Below are 20,085 nucleotides of genomic sequence, written 5' to 3' on the forward strand. Positions count from 1 at the left end.
CATTGGCCAGGGCACCAGGGAATACTCCATTGCTCTTCTTCAAATTAATGACAGCATCTCCAACAGTACTGCATTCCTTCAATACAACATAGCCTCGATTTTGTGCTCAAGTCTCTGGAGTAGGGCTTGAACCCACAATCTTCTAACTCGGAGACAAGAGTGAGCCACAGCTGACACCAAACTGAGTAGAATCATGGAGTTATGACGTCACAGAGAAAGACCATTCAGCCCATTGATTCCATGTCAGCTCTCTCGTAGAGCACTTCAATCTGCCCCATTCCCCCCCACCCCCGCCGCTCTATCTCCATATCTCTCAAGCACCTTTCAAGTTCCTTTTTTGAAACTGTTGTCCCTGCTTTCACCAGCCTCACAGGCAGCAAGTTCTAGGTCATTACCACTCACTGAGTAAAATGTTCTTCCTCACGCCTCCCTTGTATCCCTAGCCTAAAACCTTAACTCTGTACCCCCTAGTCCTTGTGCCTTCAGCTAATGGTAGCAGCGATTCTTTCTCTACCTTATACAAACCTGTCATAATCTTGTACGCCTCAAAAAAATCACCTCAATCTCCTTTGCTCCAAGGAGAACAACCCCAGCTTCCCTAATCTAACCTTGCAACTAAAATCTTTCATTCCTGGAACAGGTCTGGTAAATCTCCTCTGCAACCTCTTAAGGACCCTCACATCCTACCTAAAATGCAGTGGCCAGAACTGGACGCAGTACTCTAGTTGTGGCCTAACCAGAGCTTTGTAAAGTGTCAGTATGACTTCCCTGCCTTGTACTCAATACCTCTATTTAAGAAGCCCAAGGTTCCATATGCTTTGTAAACTACTATCTCAATAAACCCTGCCACCTAGGTCCCCTTTCCCTGCTCTGAAAAGTGCCAATAAGTCTCTATTGCCTCTCCCTATTTCTTCTGCCAAAATGCATCACCTCACACTTTGATGTATTAAATTCCACTACCACTTATCTGCCCATTCTACTAGTCTATCTGTGTCCTGTTTAGTTAATTGGCATCATCCTTACTGTTTGTCACACCTTCAAGTTTTGTATCATCGGAAAATTTTGAAATTTCACTCCATATTCCAATATCCAAGTCATTTATAAATACATCAACAAAAAGCAGTGATCCTAATAATGACACTTCGGGAACACTACTGTCTACTGGTCTGAAAAACAGCCAACTATCACGAATCACTGTTTTCTGCCCTTAAGCCAATGTCTTTATCAAGCTGGCACTGACCCTCTACTTCCATGAGTCTCAACTTTGTTAACCAGCCTTTTATGTGGTACTTTGTCAAATGCTTTCTTAAAATCCATATAGACAACATCCGCTGTCTTCCCTTCATCCCTTCATTCTCTTTTCTGTTACTTCATCAAAAAAATCAATTAGATTAGTCAAACACAATCTTTTTTTTACAAATCCATGCAAGTTCACTTTAATTAACTCAAACCTCTCCAAATGCCTGTTGATTTTTTTCCATGATTATTACTTCTAAAACCTTACCCACCACTGATATTAAACTGACTGGTCTGTAGTTACTTGGAATGTCCTTACACCCTTTCTTGAACAAGCGTGTCACATTTGCCACTTTCCCATCCACTGATATCTTCCCCATATCTGGGGAAGATTGGGAAATTGTGGCAAGACCTTCTGCTATCCCCACCCCCACTTCCCTTAGCAACCTGGAATGCAAGCCATTTGGACCAGGCAAAGTATGCACTTTCAGCACAGCCAGTCTTCTGGTACATCATGTCTGTCAATTTTCACCCCATCCATTACCTCTATGATCTCCGCTTCTACCATTATTTTGTCAGCATCCTTTTCCTTAGTAAATACTGATGCAAAGTACTCATTAATTATTCAAGACTTCCGCTACACCCTTAAATATATATCACCCATTTTGGCCCCCACAGGTGCCGCCTAGTCTCTTTCTACCTGCTTACTATTTACATTCCATTTACATGAAAATTTTTGGGTTCCTTTTATGCTAACTGCTATTCTATTCCCATATTCTTTCTTTGCTAATCCTATTTTCCTCTTCACTCCTCCTTTCAACTTATTGTATTAGACCTGGTTCACACTTGAAGAATTTACCTGACATGCATCACATACTTTTTTTTGTTTCATCACATTCTCTACCTCCTTCATCATCCAAGGTGCCCTGGTTTTGGTTTCCTTTCTTTACCTTCTTGTGGGAATGTACTTAGACCGTACCTGAAACGTTTCTTAAAGTTTTCCCTGCCGGTCTTTGTTCCATTTTACCCTGTCTACACCCTCTCTCGTCCTATTGAAGTTAGACCTCTTCCAATTTAAAACTTCCACTTTATATTGTTCATGCTCTTCTGCATTAATAATCTCAACCTTTTGATATGATAAGTAGTACTTACAAGTAAAACTGTAGCAAGAGCAGGGTGAGCTCTTTGATACAAGCAAAAGCCCAACGGAAACTGGTGGAACAGCACCTCATCTTCCGATTAGGCACTTTACAACCTTCCGGATTTTACATTAACCAGGGTATTAGGGCCCTGCCACGACGTGTCTGCACCCAGCAGATGTGGCAAGCCATTTAAATCTCCATTCAATTCGGCAGGGCCATAGTATCCCATCGAGCAGCAAGGGGCCATAAAATCCTGGCCATTCAGTTCAACAACTTCAGACCATGAACTCTCCCCTCTATCTTTACCCTTTTTTTAATCTATTTTTACAATTTATTTATTCATTTTTTAATTGTTTTATGCTTTTTCCCCAACCCCCTTATCCCTCATCCAAACAAGGCCATCTGTCATTTGTTTTCATGTTTTGCTTTCACTGAGCACTGACCCTCGTTCTCCTATTAACACATTCTGTTCTCTTACTTTTATGACACTATAAGCACCTTCTTTAATCTTTAACACTACCATTAACACTCCCTTTGTCCTGTGTCCATGACATCTTTGTCAAATTTCTCCTTGGCTCCTACCTATCCCTGATCTTTTATTTTGCTCCACCTGCTCCACCCCCACTTCTCTTTAGCTCTGAAAGAGAGGCATACGGACTCTGTTTCTCTCTCTCCACAGATGCTGCCAGACCAGCTGAGTTTTTCCAGCATTTTCTGTTTCTATTTTATATTAGGATGAGTTCTTTATTTGATATAGAAACCGTAGTCATTACAATGATGTACCGATAATTATTTTGATCTGACCGAATATAAGATTGTTTCTGCCATGTAGGAGATCACTGGAAAAGGGGCTGGATTGATTGTGACATCTCTGTATCATCTTTTAAGACTTCACTTAAAACTTACCTCTGACATTTGATCATCAATATTGATCTCTTCTCCTTTGGCTTAATATGTTTTCCTTGTGCCTCTGTGAAGTGATATATAAATGCAAATTGCAGAAGTAATTATGATGTTATGGACAGGATTTGCGTGGTCCCTTCCAGTCTGAAATCAGGATGTTTGTGTGTAAGGCGTGTGTATTTCCTTACCCTGAGAGTGATTTTTCTTAATTTAAAATAAATTCCAGCATCAGGCTTTCTGGTGATTTTTAAAAATAAGCGAAGGTTATTTATTATTACAAACTTGCCCTGGATGTTTGAACACAATGTCTCAATCACTCGTCTCATTCACACTATCACACACACAAAAATTAGATCCAGATGAAGCTAAAGTCATAATTATAAAAATGGAATTTATAACTCAGTCCTTACATTGATGCAGGCTATGTTGGTTGAGTTGATACTTTAGCTGGAGTGAAGTTCTTATAGAAACAAAGGATTCTCATGAAGCTGCAAAGCCTCTTGTAGATGAATAGCCAAGAGGTTGGTTCTCAGATGGACTTGGAAGCTGGAACAAGTACAGTACTTTGGCTGCATTAGAAAACTTTCAGCTATGATGGTTCAAAATCACAGAATTGTTACGGTGCAGAACGAGGCTATTCAGCTCATCCTGTCTGCACCGGCTCTGAGCATTTTAACTTAGTGCCAATCTCCTGCCTTTTCCCGTAACCCTGCACATTGTTTCTATTTAAATAATCATCCAATGCCCTCTTGAATGCCTCAATCGAACCTGCCTCCACACACTTCCAGGCAGTGCATTCCAAACCCTAACTACTCGCTGTGTGAAAAAGTTTTTTCTCACCTCACATTTGCTTCTTTTGCTAAACACTTAAAAACTGTGCCCTCTGGTTCTCGATCCGTATATGAGCAAGAACAGTTTCTCCCTATCTACTCTGCCCAGACCCCTCATGATTTTGAAAACTTCTATCAAGTCTCCTTTAGCCTTCCCCTCTCCAAGGAAAACAATTCCAACTTCTCCAATCTCCAATCTGAAGTGTCTCATTCCTGGAACCATTCTCGTAAATCTCTTCTGCACTCTCTCCAATGCGTTCACATCCTTCCTATAGTGTGGTGCCCAGAACTGTACACAACATTCTAGCTGAGGTCTAACCAGTGTCTTTTATAAGTTCATCAAAACCTCCCTGCTCTTATACTCTATGCCCCTATTAATGAAGCCTAGAATACTGTATGCTTTAGAAACAGCTCTCTCTACCTGTGCTGTCACCTTTAATGACTTATGTACATATAGACCCAGGTATCTCTGCTCTGGCACACCCTTTAGAATAGTATCCTTTATTTTATACTCTCCATGTTCTTTGTACCAAAGTGTTTCAACTCACACTTCTCCGCATTGAAGTTCTCACAGTTTACAATTCTCCCAAGTTTTCTGTCATCCCCAAACTTTGAAATTGTCCCCTGCACACCAAGATCTAGATCATTTATATATATCAGGAAAAACAAGGGTCCCAATACCGACCCCTAGGGGACTCCACTACAAACCTTCTTCCAGCCTGAAAAATACCCATTAACAATTACTCTCTGTTTCCTATCCCTCTGCCAATTTCGTAACCACGTTGCTACTGTCCCTTTTATTCCATGAACTGTAACCTCCCTCACAAGTTTGTTGTGTGAAGAGGTAACAGAGATGGTTGATGAAGGCGTTCAATACAGTGCCGTATTGAACGCCTTCATCAACCATCTCTGTTACCTCTTCAAAAAGCTCCAGCAGGTTAGTTAGACACTAGTTTTCTCTAACAAGCCATGCTGTCTTTTCTGAATCAATCCACATTTTTCCACGTGTATTAATTCTATCCCAAATAATTGTTTCTAGAAGTTTCCCCATCACCGAAGTTAAACTGACTGGTCTGTAATTGCAGGGCAGATCTTTAGAACCTTTTTTGAACAAGGGAATAATGTTTGCAATTCTCCAGCCCTGCGGCACCTCCCCCAAATCCAGAGAACATTAAAAGATTATTGCCAGTGCCTCTGCAATTTCCACTTTCACTTCCTTCAATATTCTTGGATGCACCTCATCCGGTCCTGGTGCCTTATCAACTTTAAGTACCAACAGCTTATCCAATACCTAGTCCTTATCAATTTTAAACCCTTCTAGTGACTGAATTTCTTCCTCTGTCGCCATGGCGTGGGCAGCATCTACCTCATAGGTAAAGACAGATGCAAAGTATTCATTTAACACCTCAGCCATGCCTGTTGCCTCTGTGTGTAAAGCCCCTTTTTGGTCCCTAAACTGGAGTCAATGGGAATCAGGGGGAAAACTGTCCATTGGTTGGAGTCATACCTAGCACAAAGGAAAATGGTTGTGGTTGTTGGAAGTCAGTCCTCTCAGCTCCAGGACATCAGTGCAGGAGTTCCTCAGGGTAGTGTCCTTGGCCCAACCATCCTCAGCTGCTTCATCAATGACTTTCCTTAGAGTCATAGAAGTCTTCAGCACAGAAAAAGGCCCTTCGGCCCATCGAGTCTGCACCAGTCAAACAAGTACCGAACTATTCTAATCCCATTTTCCAGCACTAGCCCCATAGCCTTGTATGCCATGGCATTGCAAATGCACATCCAAATATTTCTTAAATGTTATGAGGGTTTCTGCCTCTACCACCCTTTCAGGCAGTGAGTTCCAGATTCTCACCACGCTCTGGGTGAAAAAAATCCTTCCTCACATCCTCTCTAAACCTCCTGCCCCTTAACCTTAAACCTATGCCCCCTGGCTATTAATCCTTCCACCAAGGGGGAAAGTTCCTTCCTGTCTACCCTCTGCCCCTCATAATTTTATACACCTCAATAATGTCCCCCCTCAATCTCCTCTGCTCCAAGGAAAATAACCCCAGTCTATCCAATCTCTCCTAACTAAAACTGTCCAGCCCAGGCAACATCCTGGTAAATCTCCTCTGCACTCTCTCTAGCGCAATCACATCCTTCCTATAATGCGGATTCCAGAACTGCACGCAATACTCTAGCTGTGGCATAACCAGCATTTTATACAGTTCCAGCATAACCTCCCTACTCTTATATTCTATGCCTCGCCTAATAAAAGCAAGTATCCCATATGCCTTCTTAACCACCTTATCTACCTGTCCCGCTACCTTAAGGGACTGGTGGCCATGCACACCAAGGTCCCTCTGATCCTCGGTACTTCCCAGGGTCCTACCATTCATCGTGTATTCCCATGCCTTGTTTGTCCTGCCCAAGTGCATCACCTCACACTTATCCGGATTAAATTCCATTTGCCACCGATCAGCCCATCTGACCAGCCCGTCTATATCTTCCTGTAATCTAAGGCTACCTTCCTCACTATTTACCACCCCACCAATTTTCGTGTCATCCATGAACTTACTGATCAACCCTCCTACATTCAAGTCTAAATCGTTTATATATACCACAAACAGCAAGGGACCCAACACCGATCCCTGTGGAACCCCACTGGACACAGGCATCCGGTCACAAAAACACCCCTCAATCATCACCCTCTGCTCCTTGCCACTCAGCCAATCCTGGATCCAATTTGCCAAATTGCCTTGGATCCCATGGGCTCTTACCTTCGTTATCAGTCTCCCATGCGAGACCTTATCAAAAGCCTTGCTGAAGCCCAAGTAGATTACGTCAAATGCATTGCCCTCATCTACACACCTGGTCATCTCTTTGAAAAGTTCAATCAAATTGGTCAGACATGACCTCCCCTTAACAAAAGGAGATGGGCCGGACATTGTTGAGGGCCCTGTCAACGACCGTGGGTGGAAAACCTCGGTTAAGGAAGAAGGAGGACATGTCAGAGGAACTGTTTTTGAAGGTAGCGTCATCAGAACAGATGCGACGGAGGCGAAGGAACTGAGAGAATGGGATGGAGTCCTTACAGGAAGCGGGGTGTGAGGAGCTGTAGTCGAGGTAGCTGTGGGAGTCGGTAGGCTTGTAATGGATATTGGTGGACAGTCTATCATTAGAAATTGAGACAGAGAGGTCAAGGAAGGGAAGAGAAGTGTCAGAGATAGACCATGTAAAAATGATGGAGGGGTGGAGATTGGAAGCAAAATTAATAAATTTTTTTCCACCCACGGTCGTTGACAGGGCCCTCAACCGTGTCCGGCCCATCTCCCGCGCATCCGCCCTCACGCCTTCTCCCTCCCAGAAACATGATAGGGTCCCCCTTGTCCTCACTTATCACCCCACCAGCCTCCGCATTCAAAGGATCATCCTCCGCCATTTCCGCCAACTCCAGCATGATGCCACCACCAAACACACCTTCCCTTCAACCCCCCTGGCAGCATTCCGTAGGGAGCGTTCCCTCCGGGACACCCTGGTCCACTCCTCCATCACCCCCTACTCCTCAACCCCCACCTATGGCACCTCCCCATGCCCACGCAGAAGATGCAACACCTGCCCCTTCACTTCCTCTCTCCTCACCGTCCAAGGGCCCAAACACTCCTTTCAAGTGAAGCAGCATTTCACTTGCATTTCCTCTAACTTAGTCTACTGCATTCGTTGCTCCCAATGCGGTCTCCTCTACATTGGAGAGACCAAACGCAAACTGGGCGACCGCTTTGCAGAACACCTGCGGTCTGTCCGCAAGAAAGACCCAAACCTCCCTGTCGCTTGCCATTTTAACACTCCACCCTGCTCTCTTGCCCACATGTCTGTCCTTGGCTTGCTGCATTGTTCCAGTGAAGCCCAACGCAAACTGGAGGAACAGCACCTTATCTTCCAACTAGGCACTTTACAGCCTTCCGGGCTGAATATTGAATTCAACAACTTTAGATCTTAAACTCCCCCTCCCCCCATCCCCACCCCGTTTCTTCCCCCTCCCTTTTTTTTTCAATAATTTATATAGATTTTTCTTTTCCCATCTATTTCCATTATTTTTAAATCTACAACTAATACCTTGTCAGTCTTTCCACCCCACCCCCACTAGAGCTGTACCTTGAGTGTCCTGCATCCATTCTTAATTAGCACTTTTCTTAGATAATATCACCACCTTCAACACCTCTTTGATCCTTTTGTCTGTGACATCTTTTGATTATCTGCTCCTATCACTGCTTGCTTGTCCCTACAACCATCCCACCCTCAACTTCTCTCCCCCCACCCCCCACCTTAAACCAGCTTATATTTCACCCCTCTCCTAACTATACTTCAGTTCTGTTGAAGGGTCATTCCACTTAGCTGAGCTGTCCTGCCGTGCCTTAACCTTAAGCTTTTAAATCATTTTTTTGCTTAAACTTCAGTTATTTTTACTTACTTTAACCTTACTCTTGTACTATTAACTATGAACTGGTTAGTAGAAAGTAGAAATTCTTCGCCCTTACTCACAAATCAGCTCCCTCTCCTGTACCTATAAATTCTTACCTTCCGTGTGCTTGTTTAGAAATTTATGTTTCTGTACTCGCACTGTTTTCAATTCCCAACTGTCTCTCCACTCGGCTGTTTTATCTCCCAAACTCCTGCTGTTTTATCCCCTGAACTCTCACTGTTTTATCTCCTGAACTCTCGCTGTTTTATCTCCTGAACTCCTGTTTTATCCCCTGAAGTCTCGCTATTTTATCTCCTGAACTCTTGCTGTTTTATCTCCTGAACTCTCGCTGTTTTATCCCCTGAATTCTCGCTGTATTATCCCCTGAACTCTCGCTGTTTTATCCCCTGAAGTCTCGCTGTTTTATCTACCGAACGCTCTCTGTTTTATCCCCTGAAGTCTCGCTGTTTTATCTCCCAAACTCCTGCTGTTTTATCCCCCGAACTCTCGCTGTTTTATCTCCAGAACTCGCGCTGTTTTATCTCCCGACCTCTCGCTGTTTTATCTCCAGAACTCTCGCTGTTTTATCTCCCGACCTCTCGCTGTTTTATCTCCGGAACTCTCGCTGTTTTATCCAAGTAGAAAATTATTTTAGTTGGCCCTACTTACCAAAAGGTACAATTCCTACTTTATTCAAACCTTAGGAATAGAATAAATCTTAAACACTTACTAGATGCTCACCAGATAGTCACCAAACAGCTAGCTTCTTCTCCAACCAATCACATTGCTTCTTTCCTGTGATGTCACAATTTGTTTTTTCTCAGTCTCCTTTCGAACTCAGCGTGGGCCGGTTCCAAGCAGTTGAAAGGCCCATCTCTCCGACTGCTCTTCCCGAAGGTGAGTGATGTAGGCCGCGCTCCTCAGGCTGTATTTATTCTCTCCCCACTCCGTGTATCACCCGCAAGTCCATCTCTCTGACTGCTCTTCCCGAAGGTGAGTGATGCAGGCTGCGCTCCCCAGGCTGAATTTATTCTCTCCCCGCTCCGTGTATCTCCCACAGGTCTGTCTCTCTGACTGCTTTTCCTGAAGGTGAAGATAGATTCCATATTCCTCAAACACTGGTTCAGCTGTTTCAGATGTTTCCTGGTTCTTCAGATGTTTCTCTCACATACACACATTTGCTTTGTTGAGGTTGTATTATACTGCAGTCCCTGGCAAGTAGTTGTCATCACATGACTGCAAGGTTAACACTCTGGAAACCAGACCACCATGATACAATAGCAGTTGACAATGGTCATTCACTCAATTTGAGATCAAATAGTCTCCTTTGTTCAATTTGAAATTCTGAAGCCAACAGTCTATAGATTCCATATTCCTCAAACACTGGTTCATCCTTACACAATGGGATGTTTAAATTTCAGAGGTGGCTGCAAAGTTCCCTTATTCAGGCCCATGTTTAACTAAATAATGGCCACAGAATCACTGTTCACAGTTTAAATGTCCATAGTCATGTGTTAAGTTTCAGCCATCTTAACAAAGTTTGTGGCTGCTTTCACAAAGTATGATGCATTCCATGATATTCAATATCCAATATCACATTTATACTGAGCATAACAATAGTCATAGGAGTAGTAGTAGTAGAAGTGGAAGCAGGTAAGTGTAGTGCAAAAGATTTATAATAGACTATCATGAGAGAAAAAGAGATTGTTGGCAAATGAGATTTGCAAAGACTGACACTGCTACAGAGCAAGAACAGTCCCATTTGTTAACATTGTTAAGAGCCCTTTTAAACCTATGAATAAATGTGTAAATCTTTTTATTTCCTCCAAATTATAATTCATGTGGTGTTGGTGATAATAGGGGCCGATTGATTCACTGGGAATCAGCATTGCAGGAGGAGTAGGTAGTCCTCTTGGAGATGTTCCCATTTTCATTGCAATGATGCAGCCAAATGGAGTAGCAGCCCAGACCCAGAAGCTGCGGGTAAGTCTGTATTTTAAATTTTTGACTGTTCAATTATTGAGAACTATTTCAGAAGTTTCTATTGTATGCATATTGTTTTTCCTATTTTCATATCAACATCTATCATAAATAGTTAATGGCTAGGATTTCTCGGGCGGGGGGCGGGGCCCGCTCGCCAACGTGGGATGACGTCAGGCGGAACTCCTGATGTTACCGCACTCCATTTAAATTTTCAGGTAGGCAGGGGCTCAGCAAAATCAGCTGTGCGCCCACCAGCCTGTCAATGGCCAATGGAGGCCATTGACAGAGTCATTAAAGTAATTAATGGACCTGGCTGTCCAACCTTAAGGTTGGCGGGCAGGCCAGGAGCCCTGGAGGGCATTGGAAAAAGCATGAAACTTCATCCACGGCGGGATGAGGTTTCATGTAGGTTCTAAAAAATGTAATTAAACTGTATTTAAAAGTTATGGACATGTCCCAACTCATATGACAGTGTCACATGAGGGGACATGTCAGGGAATTTTTTTTTTTCTTATTTTTCAGAGTTTTTACCGTACAGCCGATCTCCCTGAGGTAGCACGTAGCCTCAGGGAGATGCGTGTGCTCTTTCGTGCGCATGCACGAAAGAGCGCACTATCGGCTCAGGGAATTCCCCCTCCTCCCGCCCGCACAGGGAGCGCATAGCACTTCCATGCGGACGTCACGCTGGGTGGGCCTTAATTGGCCCGCCCACGTAAAATGGCGGCACGCCCCCAATTGGGGGCGCCGATCGGAGGCGCGCTTCCGTGCGCCCGCTCTTAAACTTCCCCCTCGACAGGGGGAAAATTGGTCAAGACATTGCCACAATGGTGTATTTGTGTGTGCTGGAAGCTGCATATATTAATACACAGGGCCCTGTTCTTTGCAGACAGAAAGAACATGTACTCACATTGCGCCTGTTTCAGCTAAATAAGTGACAGCCATTTGGTTGGTTAATTTCTCAGGACAATGCCTTAACCAATCAGAGTCAAGCTGCCTCATTTAAATATCAAAAAGTTAATATAAAGAATTACCTAAGCGTAGCTTTCAATAATATAGGATTATCTAAATATTAGGATATAGTCTTATTAAAACATTACAACACTATAGTGTTAAATGCAGATTTTTTTTCCATCAGAATTTACTTCTGATCTCTGCTCTTGTTTTCCCATAAATTACCTATCTTTTCTTCAGGAATGGCACCTCAGTACTCATAACAGCTTTGTGTGTTCTTTGCCTTCTCTATGCTGAACTTTATTCACTGTGCAAATGGGTATCATCTGTACATGGGACTTTGTTTTATTTTAGAGAGATGTTATCCAGATGGATTAATATATATCAAAGCAAATGTCTTTCAACACAAACTTTACCCGCAACCCCCCCTCAAAAAAATTACAACTGAATTTCAATGTTTAAAATTCAACCACAGCCAGCGTAGATCAGGAAATCATCCAAAAAGAATATTTTAGCATTGAAGGTCTTGCAGCAAGCTATCCTGAAATGTTCTCTTTGTCATTAATAAACATAGTCTGTGGGCAACTGATTGCATAATTCAGGTCTCCTGCCTGTACTTTAGATACCAGTTTGAGATATTTAGTGTAACTTCAATCCAAGAGATATATTAACAAGCTGTAAGAGCAACTAATTTTTAATTCTTTGTTGTTAAATATAGGTTGGAGACAGGATTGTAAGTATTTGTGGGAAACCTACAGAAGGATTGACTCATTCCCAGGCTGTCAGCATACTGAAGAGTGCTTCAGGTCATATAGAATTACAGGTATGGCAAAGCATCATGCACTTGAGTGTGAATTTGCCATTTGCTAACAATCTTTTGTTTCTTTTGAATCTTGATTGGTGGATTGATCTACTTTATTTTTGATGCCATTATATCTGTCAGAATATTCTTACATTATTTGACTGTTACACTGCTAAAATTCCCTTACATCTCTATGCTTTCTAAATCTAGCTGTAATGATTGTTCATAGGTGGTTGCAGGCGGTGATATTAGTGTGATAACTAGTCAGCAACAGGAACACACTGCAACTACACTTTCTCTCTCAGGGCTGACAGCAAGCAGCATCCTTCATGATGACCTAGGGTAAGTATTTTGTATTTACTGCACACAATATATGGTAGAAGTATTGTTAGAAAACTGAAGTGTTGGGTTGGTGTAGACCATACTGTCCTTTGCAACGTCAAGTACAACGATTTTTAATAAAGGCTGCATTGAACAACACTTGCCTGGTTCCATTTGTAACCAGCAAATCTCCTGTAATAGCATCTATTCCTGCTCCATACCACAACCTCTGGAGTCCCCCCTAGGATTTTCCTTGGCCCCTTTCCTTTTGCTCATTTACATGCTGCCCCTTGATGATACCATCTGAAAATACAATGTCAGGTTCCACATGTATACTGATGACTTCACCCCCACCTCTCTTTTGAATGAAGACTGGATTACAGAGATTTAGGAGGAGAGAATAAAGTTTCACATGACATACAACAACTTGTATTTATATAGCACCTTCAATGGCACTTCACAGAGGCATTATAAAACAAAATACGTCACTGAGCCATATAAAGAAATATTAGAGCTGATGACCAAAAACTTGGTCAAAGAGGTGGGTTTTAAGGAGTGTCTTTAAGGAGGAAAGTGAGGATTAGGGAGGGAATTCCAGAGTTTAGGGCTTAGATAGCTGAAGGTACAGCCACCAACGATTAAAATTGGGGAAGCTCAATAGGCCAGAATTGGAGGAGTACAGATACCTTGGAGGATTGTAGGGCTGGAGGAGATTACAGAGAAAGAGCGGCAGTCCAGAGAGGAATTTGAAAATAACGGATGAGAATTTTAAAATGAAGGCATTGCTTAACCAGGAGCCAGTGTAAGTCAGTGAGCAGGGATGATGGGTGAATGAGATTTGGTGCGAATAGGACACAGAATGCAGAATTTTGGGTGACCTCAAGTTTAGGGAGTGTAGATTGTGGAAGGCCAACCAGCAATGTGTTAAAATAGTCATGTTTGAAGGTAACAAAGGCATGGATGAGGTTTTCAGTAGCTGAGGCAGGGAAAGAATGGGGAGATGTTACAGAAGTGTACATAGGCAATCTAGTGTGAATAAGTAGTTGAAAGTTCATTTCGTATCAACTGTGACACCGAGGTTGCAAGCAGTCTGGTTCAGCCTCAGACTGTTTCTAAGGCAGTGCTTCCTAAATATTTTTCCCACTGTGACCCCATGCATGAAAATTGGTGCAACTCCAGAGGGGAAGGGTTGGAGTACAGAGTTGTTGAGCAAAGTGAGGAGATAAGTTGAATAGATTTAAGGCTGAGATGGACTCTCGGGGAATTAAGGTATATGGAGAGCGGGCAGGAAAATGGAGTTGAAGCCCAAGGTCAGCCATGATTGTATTAAATGGCGGAGCAGACTCAATGGGTCATGTGGTCTACTCCTGATCCTATTTCTTATGTTCTTAGGAGAGAAAGAGAGTTGTTGAGCAGGGGCTAATGATTTTGCCCACAACCATTTTGAAGACTCTAGGGCCTCAAAGCTAAGAATCCTGCATGCGCATGTAAGGGAGCCTCGACCCACGGGTTGAAAACCCTTGGTCTAGGAAGAAGATGGAGACAGTGGCTCGGGAGCAGAGTTTGTGCCAGGGACCAAAGATAGCAGCTTCACTCTTACTAATATTTATTTATCTTATTTGGATAATAACATGGAGCTTTCCCAAGAAATGAACAATGCCACCAACCCCAGAAAATTATGAAGTTTAAAAAACTAAGCTCAAGGTTGCATGTGGTGGGGTTGGGATGAGGAAAAGGCTGAGGGAATGATGTGCACTATTTAACATCATTGTTTCTATTATCCTTCAGTCCTCCACAATATAAAACAATTACTTTGGACAGAGGTGCTGATGGTCTGGGTTTTAGCATTGTTGGTGGATATGGCAGCCCTCATGGAGACCTGCCTATTTATGTCAAGACAGTATTTGCAAAGGTAAGCAGACAGTGAGGATGTTCTGAATTCTGAAGCTCTGGTACTGTTTATGTCTTTTTCATACAGCTCAGAGGCATGTCAATGCATTTTAGTTTATCATTAAACTAACCTGAGGCATAGGTCAATAATTCAACTGCCAACAAGGGGCAGGTTCAAGTGGGAGCAGGGCACTAAAGCCCCAAAAAGTGACATCAGGCCAGAAATCCAATATGATCTCATCCACTTCTGGGTTTAGGCGGGTTTGCAGGCGAGCAGGAAATTCCAGTAGAGCTGTCAGCCAAATAATTTCAATATGGAAATCCCCAATTAACCAAGAATTTAATCCAGCATTCTGATCTTAACAGCCAGTGACAGGTTTCCTAAGGTATGTGGAACTCGCCAGGGTCAACCAGGCGAGCGCTTAGCAGGGATTGTTTCTTCAGTGAAACTGACATGCTGGGAAGCCTTCAGGCAGTGAAACTGAGGAGCTGCAGCCATGCCTACATGAGATGCTGCTGTTCACAGCAATTTCACTGGTTGTCAGGTGAAGTCACTTCACTCACCTTGATCTGATCTTCACTGCTATCAGCCTTCACTGCAGCATGGAAGTAGCTTATGCAGCTTTATCTTGGACCTCTGAGGAACAAAAGGAGCAACACAACAGTGCCAAAAGCAGCAGGAGCAACATCAGCAGCAATGCCAGTTGCCTTCTCCTCAGTTACATGCCACTCCACAGGACAAAGGGGAAGAACACAGAACTCCAGCTTAAAGGAAGCAAGAGCCCAACACAGGGTCTACAGGCTGAGAATCAGCTCTCTTGACATGTGTGAACCAGCGCCTCATGAGGCGCAGGCTTTCAGGCCAGACATTGCTGACATTTGCAGGTTCCTGGAACAAGGCCTCCTTCCTGGTGGATCAGGTGGGCACACATTGCCAGTGGCCATTAAGGTGTCTGTCACTGGAGGGCCCTCACCCCTCTCCAACTTTTCTGCCTCTCCCTGGAAACCTGCACTTTCCTGCAAGGAGAGAAACTAGAGTTGTGAGTGTGAGAAATAGATTGTGCAGAGAGGATGGACAACATTTGTGAAGGGTGGCTGAGGCATGGGTGTGAAATGGCACAAAGACGAGGGTGAGTGTGCGTGTTGGCTGTTCAGATGGGGATGAGAGGAGGCGTCTGGAGAGAGAGAAATGAGTGGAGCTGAAAGATGTTTTGGTCTGAGTAGTGCAGGAAAATGCTGAAAAGGCGAGATTATGGGGCTTGGCACCTGAGCAGGTTACACCACTCACCTTCCCTTGAATCTCCTGGGGCAGTGTCTCCAGTTTCAAGGGATCACACTCCTGCTGCTCACTTCATTGGCCACTGCCATACATGCCTGCTACGTTTGAGAGGCTGACTTCTTCCTCCCTTAGCAAACATGTACTCACTTTAGTCACTCTGATCCAGCAGCAGGATCTCCAGTTCAGAGTCAGAAACCTGGGGACAGCCTTCCCAGGTCTCCTTTCATTCCTGTGGTTGCTGAAGCATCAGGAATGAATGTACAATCCAGTCATTCTGACTCCTGCCAAGGTCCTGTTAACTAGAAATCTCCCCTTTGTCAGGTTCAGCATGTCATCCTGCCCATCTTTGCTAATTTATCAGTAAACCCGGAAACCGGATGCTAATACTGTGGTTCCTGACCCATAGCCAGCAACACCCCCACTTTGTGCAGCTCTGTTAAGATAAAATTCTGCCCATAATGCAGAAGTATTCATATTTCACACTTGATTAAAGCCCTTTGGCTGAGCTACTGTATCTCAGCTAGGGCAGTGAGTAAGAATCCTACAGTTAAACTCAATGTTCCTGAGTTGTGCGGCGAAAGGTGGGTGGGGAGGGAAATCAGCCAGGAAAAGAGTTCTTAATACAATCCAGTTAACCATAGTGGAAGGTATAGCCTTGGAGTGCATCTGGAGACAGAATGTGATAATGCTTTGTGTGACTAAACAGCTTGTCAACACTCACTACCAGGCTCAGATATGATGAATAATTATTTGGGAGTGATACTGATGAGTGTCCATGAAACCTAACCTTCTGGAGGAATGGGAGGAAAATTAATTTGCAGAAGTTTGTTTCTTAATTGCAGGTGGCAACAAGCTGTATGAATGTATTCCATAAATTTCATTTGGAAAGACATTGTGGTATTTGCATAATTCACTGTGGCAGAAGTATCAATTTCCATGCAATCATGTAACAAAAGAAATTAAGCTAGATACAATGTTAGTCACTCGCATCTGCCAGATTATTATTATACATCATTTAGCAGATTCATGAGTTACAAAATGAGTATAATGTCATGGTAAACCCATTCTGATCTAAAGATATTTTAACTTTTAGGGGGCAGCTGCTGAAGACGGACGTCTGAAACGTGGAGATCAAATAATTGCTGTCAATGGGCAAAGCCTTGAGGGTGTTACACATGAAGAAGCTGTTGGTATTCTGAAGCGCACAAAGGGGACAGTTACACTAACAGTACTTTCCTAATGTATGTTGTTCCAGGGAAGACTCAAATGCTTAGTATATTGACATGATGAACAAGAATGGAAATGGGATGTTGTGTTTAGTTAACAACTCTACTAAATTTATAGAGTGCATTTTGTGATATATGGCTTTCTTCTGCTGAGGACTATTAGATAATGCGCAAAGGCATTCTTCAAAAAAGAAAGACGATATTACAAATATGCCCTGTGGGCTAAATAAGAAACGGATGAAAAAGATTAAATGTTTAGCTAGTGTCAATTAAATGTTTCTATTTTTAATTTGGAATCAAATAACCAAGAAAAAGTGTATTGCGAAATTGAAGAAATTTAAAAACATAGCAGGCTGCCATAGTACTTATGTACATCATGTTCAGGAGCTGTATTGTAGGATATACGTTACTACTTTACCTTGATACCACATGCTGTTTACAGTACTTTTTCAGATGCAACATTATTTTTAATTTTGCTCCCAAATTTACATATTTGCCCATTTTAGGCTTTAACATAGTTCAAGAATTACTGTGTAATTTCTGTTGTTTTCTGCTTTAAAATCATCACCAAATATTTTGCAATTGAACAGTTAATTGGATTAAATAAAGCATTCGTTGTCTCAATATGTCTGTTATGTAGTGGAGGACCTGCCACTGAGCAATTTCAGTGAAGAAATAGTGCTACATGTGCTGCAATTTAACTGCATTAGATTTTCACATTTTACAGCTCATTAACAGTTTTTTTCTGTGAAACGTTGAGTTATCTTGAAATAGCTGATTATGATGGATCATCTCTAGGTACTGCTTAAAAACTGTCAGAGTGTTCATATCTAGAATGGCAGTAGGGGAGGCAATACTCTGGAATTATTAGAGACAGTCAGATGTCATGATAGGTTTCTACGGAAAGCTGAGCTGGATGAACTGAATTGCCTCCCTCAGCTGTGGTTGCCCTTTTGTGAATTTTTTTTCTTTTCACCCTGAAAATAGTTATGTACTATGGAAGAGCTGTAGCAAAGAATGGAAATAAACAACGATTCAATCTCTTGCTGCAGAAATCAAGCTCATTTGTTATCAAAACTAGATTATGCTGAAATTGGCTTATTTGAGGAAAAATATTTGTTTTAAGTCCTAGGAGAGAGTGCAGGTTTTATTTAAGACTTAGCTTCAAGTTTTAACTCCTCGATGTGTTATTCAGAAAGGAAAATTGGAGAAATTAAATCAAGTTGGGGGTGAACATGGCAACGATAATCAGATAAAAACAAGAAAAAACTTTATACAGTACTTTATCAAGTGTGTGGGAAACAGCAGAAATACTTCATATACAGATTGAATTATTTTACAATATAGTGAGGTAAAGTTTGGATCTCTATGTCCATTTTGCAGGTGCAACAATGATCAAATTCAGCAACTAAATTAGGTTGTGTGATTTTTCAGGCGTCCCTGGTGGGTGACTATAATGGTGTAACTGAGGCACTGAAGGCCTATTATAGGCTCTTCACCAATATTCAATATCACAGAGCAGGAGCTGTAAGATTTTTTTTTTAAATTCAAAATCATTGCTGTGGAACTATAAGGAGCAGCAGCGACTCTACAGTATCCCAGTTGCCTTCTGTCCTCTTCCCCCTTTCCTTTAATGTTCTGCAATCTCCCTCCCAGGAGCAAACTTTGGGCAAAGCAAGTGACCAAAAGCAATTTTTAAAAAATGGTTAAACTGCCCACAAAGGCACCTGCAAGTCGACTAATGAACCTGAACTCAATTTCAGGCCTGCTTTGAGCTTCCCAGTTCAGGTGCACATTGGACCTGCATCCTGTCCTTCATGCCTGAACCTGAGTGTCGACACATTTAAACCCCAGCGGCTGTCGTTATGTAACTAAATCACAGCGACCTTTATCCACACAACAACCATTATTCACACAGCAAGATCCCACAAACAGCAATGAATTTAATGATCAGTTAATTTGTTTTCTTTTGGAAGAAAGGGGGAAAATGAACTATGTACAATAAGATTTGCAGTTCCAAATAATGCATTTTGGCTAAATATTTTAGCTATGATCAGTTGACTGTGCCTGCTCCTGAATTCTTGGAAATGTATGGGGAAAAAATATTTTCACCCAAGTCTGCTGCTTACCAAGCAAATTCAGTAGCTGTAACAGTGTATTAAGACTGCACCGAGCTAACCAGCTCAGTATAGAAACTAAGTTCTCCTCTATGGGATGGATTTTTGTCTTCACAACTTGGCAGGTAATCTGGCAAAGTAAATCACCTACCCTATATAAAGCCCACCAGTTGTTATTCCTTTCACTTCAATGGAATGAGAATCAGGCAGATTCTATAAAAGACAGCTGATTAATTTTTGCCAATTCATGGTCTACAGATGAAGACGAAAATCTATCCATATGAATTTAACAGTATTATAACTCAATTTAAAATAGTGTTTGGGTTAAAATTGTGTATTTTGATAAATATTGCATTTTAACACTAACCAAGTGTATTTTACTATATATTTATATAGACCTAAAAGATAAATGTTATAGCTGTCTTCTTTACAATTATTTGATCAAAGTTCCTGGATTTAGTTTCAACGGTACTGTTCCTTGGGATTAGCAACTTCTATGGACAAGAATTTGAAGCTAAACCTGTGTAATACAGTCATTTTAGGATATTTTTCTTTTATATGCTGTCTACTATCAGACTTTAGTATATGAAATCTGCTGAAATATATCTATTTTTGACTTTAATGTAGTGTACAGACATGTTTCTGTTAATAGTAACTAGTCTTGGTAATTGTAAAGACTTAGTTTTATAATGCTAAGAAATGTACTTTGTCATTGGTATTTGAATAAAAATAAATGTTCTACACCAGCCATTTTTGACTTGATCAGTTTTCTCACTGACATTACAAATGTAAAAACAATAAATTACCTGTGTGACAAAGATAGTATCCATCATTGTTTTTAAATAATATGTTGTATGCCCATTAGTACAGAAATAATAGAGACCTATTCAGTTCCTCCACTCTGATTTAATCAGTTTTCAACTTTTCTTGCCCCAAACACTAAATTTTACCTATGCGATACTGC

The 20,085-nt window shown here is 42.0% G+C and overlaps 1 protein-coding gene across 15 annotated transcripts in view; it reads left to right on the plus strand.

Moving 5' to 3' along the window:
* mpdz (multiple PDZ domain crumbs cell polarity complex component) overlaps positions 1 to 19,871 on the plus strand; it is a 420,746-nt gene extending 400,875 nt beyond the window's left edge. For all 15 annotated transcript variants that reach the window (XM_078570536.1, XM_078570535.1, XM_078570542.1 and 12 more), the window contains 5 exons: positions 10,413 to 10,535; positions 12,205 to 12,309; positions 12,518 to 12,630; positions 14,398 to 14,521; positions 16,872 to 19,871. In XM_078570536.1, the coding sequence (XP_078426662.1) occupies positions 10,413 to 10,535; positions 12,205 to 12,309; positions 12,518 to 12,630; positions 14,398 to 14,521; positions 16,872 to 17,018 (612 nt within the window). In that variant the 3' untranslated portion in view covers positions 17,019 to 19,871. The remainder of the gene's footprint in view (positions 1 to 10,412; positions 10,536 to 12,204; positions 12,310 to 12,517; positions 12,631 to 14,397; positions 14,522 to 16,871) is intronic.
* Positions 19,872 to 20,085: the final 214 nt, after the last annotated feature.

Source organism: Cetorhinus maximus, chromosome 2, assembly GCF_964194155.1.
Source record: "Cetorhinus maximus chromosome 2, sCetMax3.hap1.1, whole genome shotgun sequence".
Classification (NCBI taxonomy): domain Eukaryota; kingdom Metazoa; phylum Chordata; class Chondrichthyes; order Lamniformes; family Cetorhinidae; genus Cetorhinus; species Cetorhinus maximus.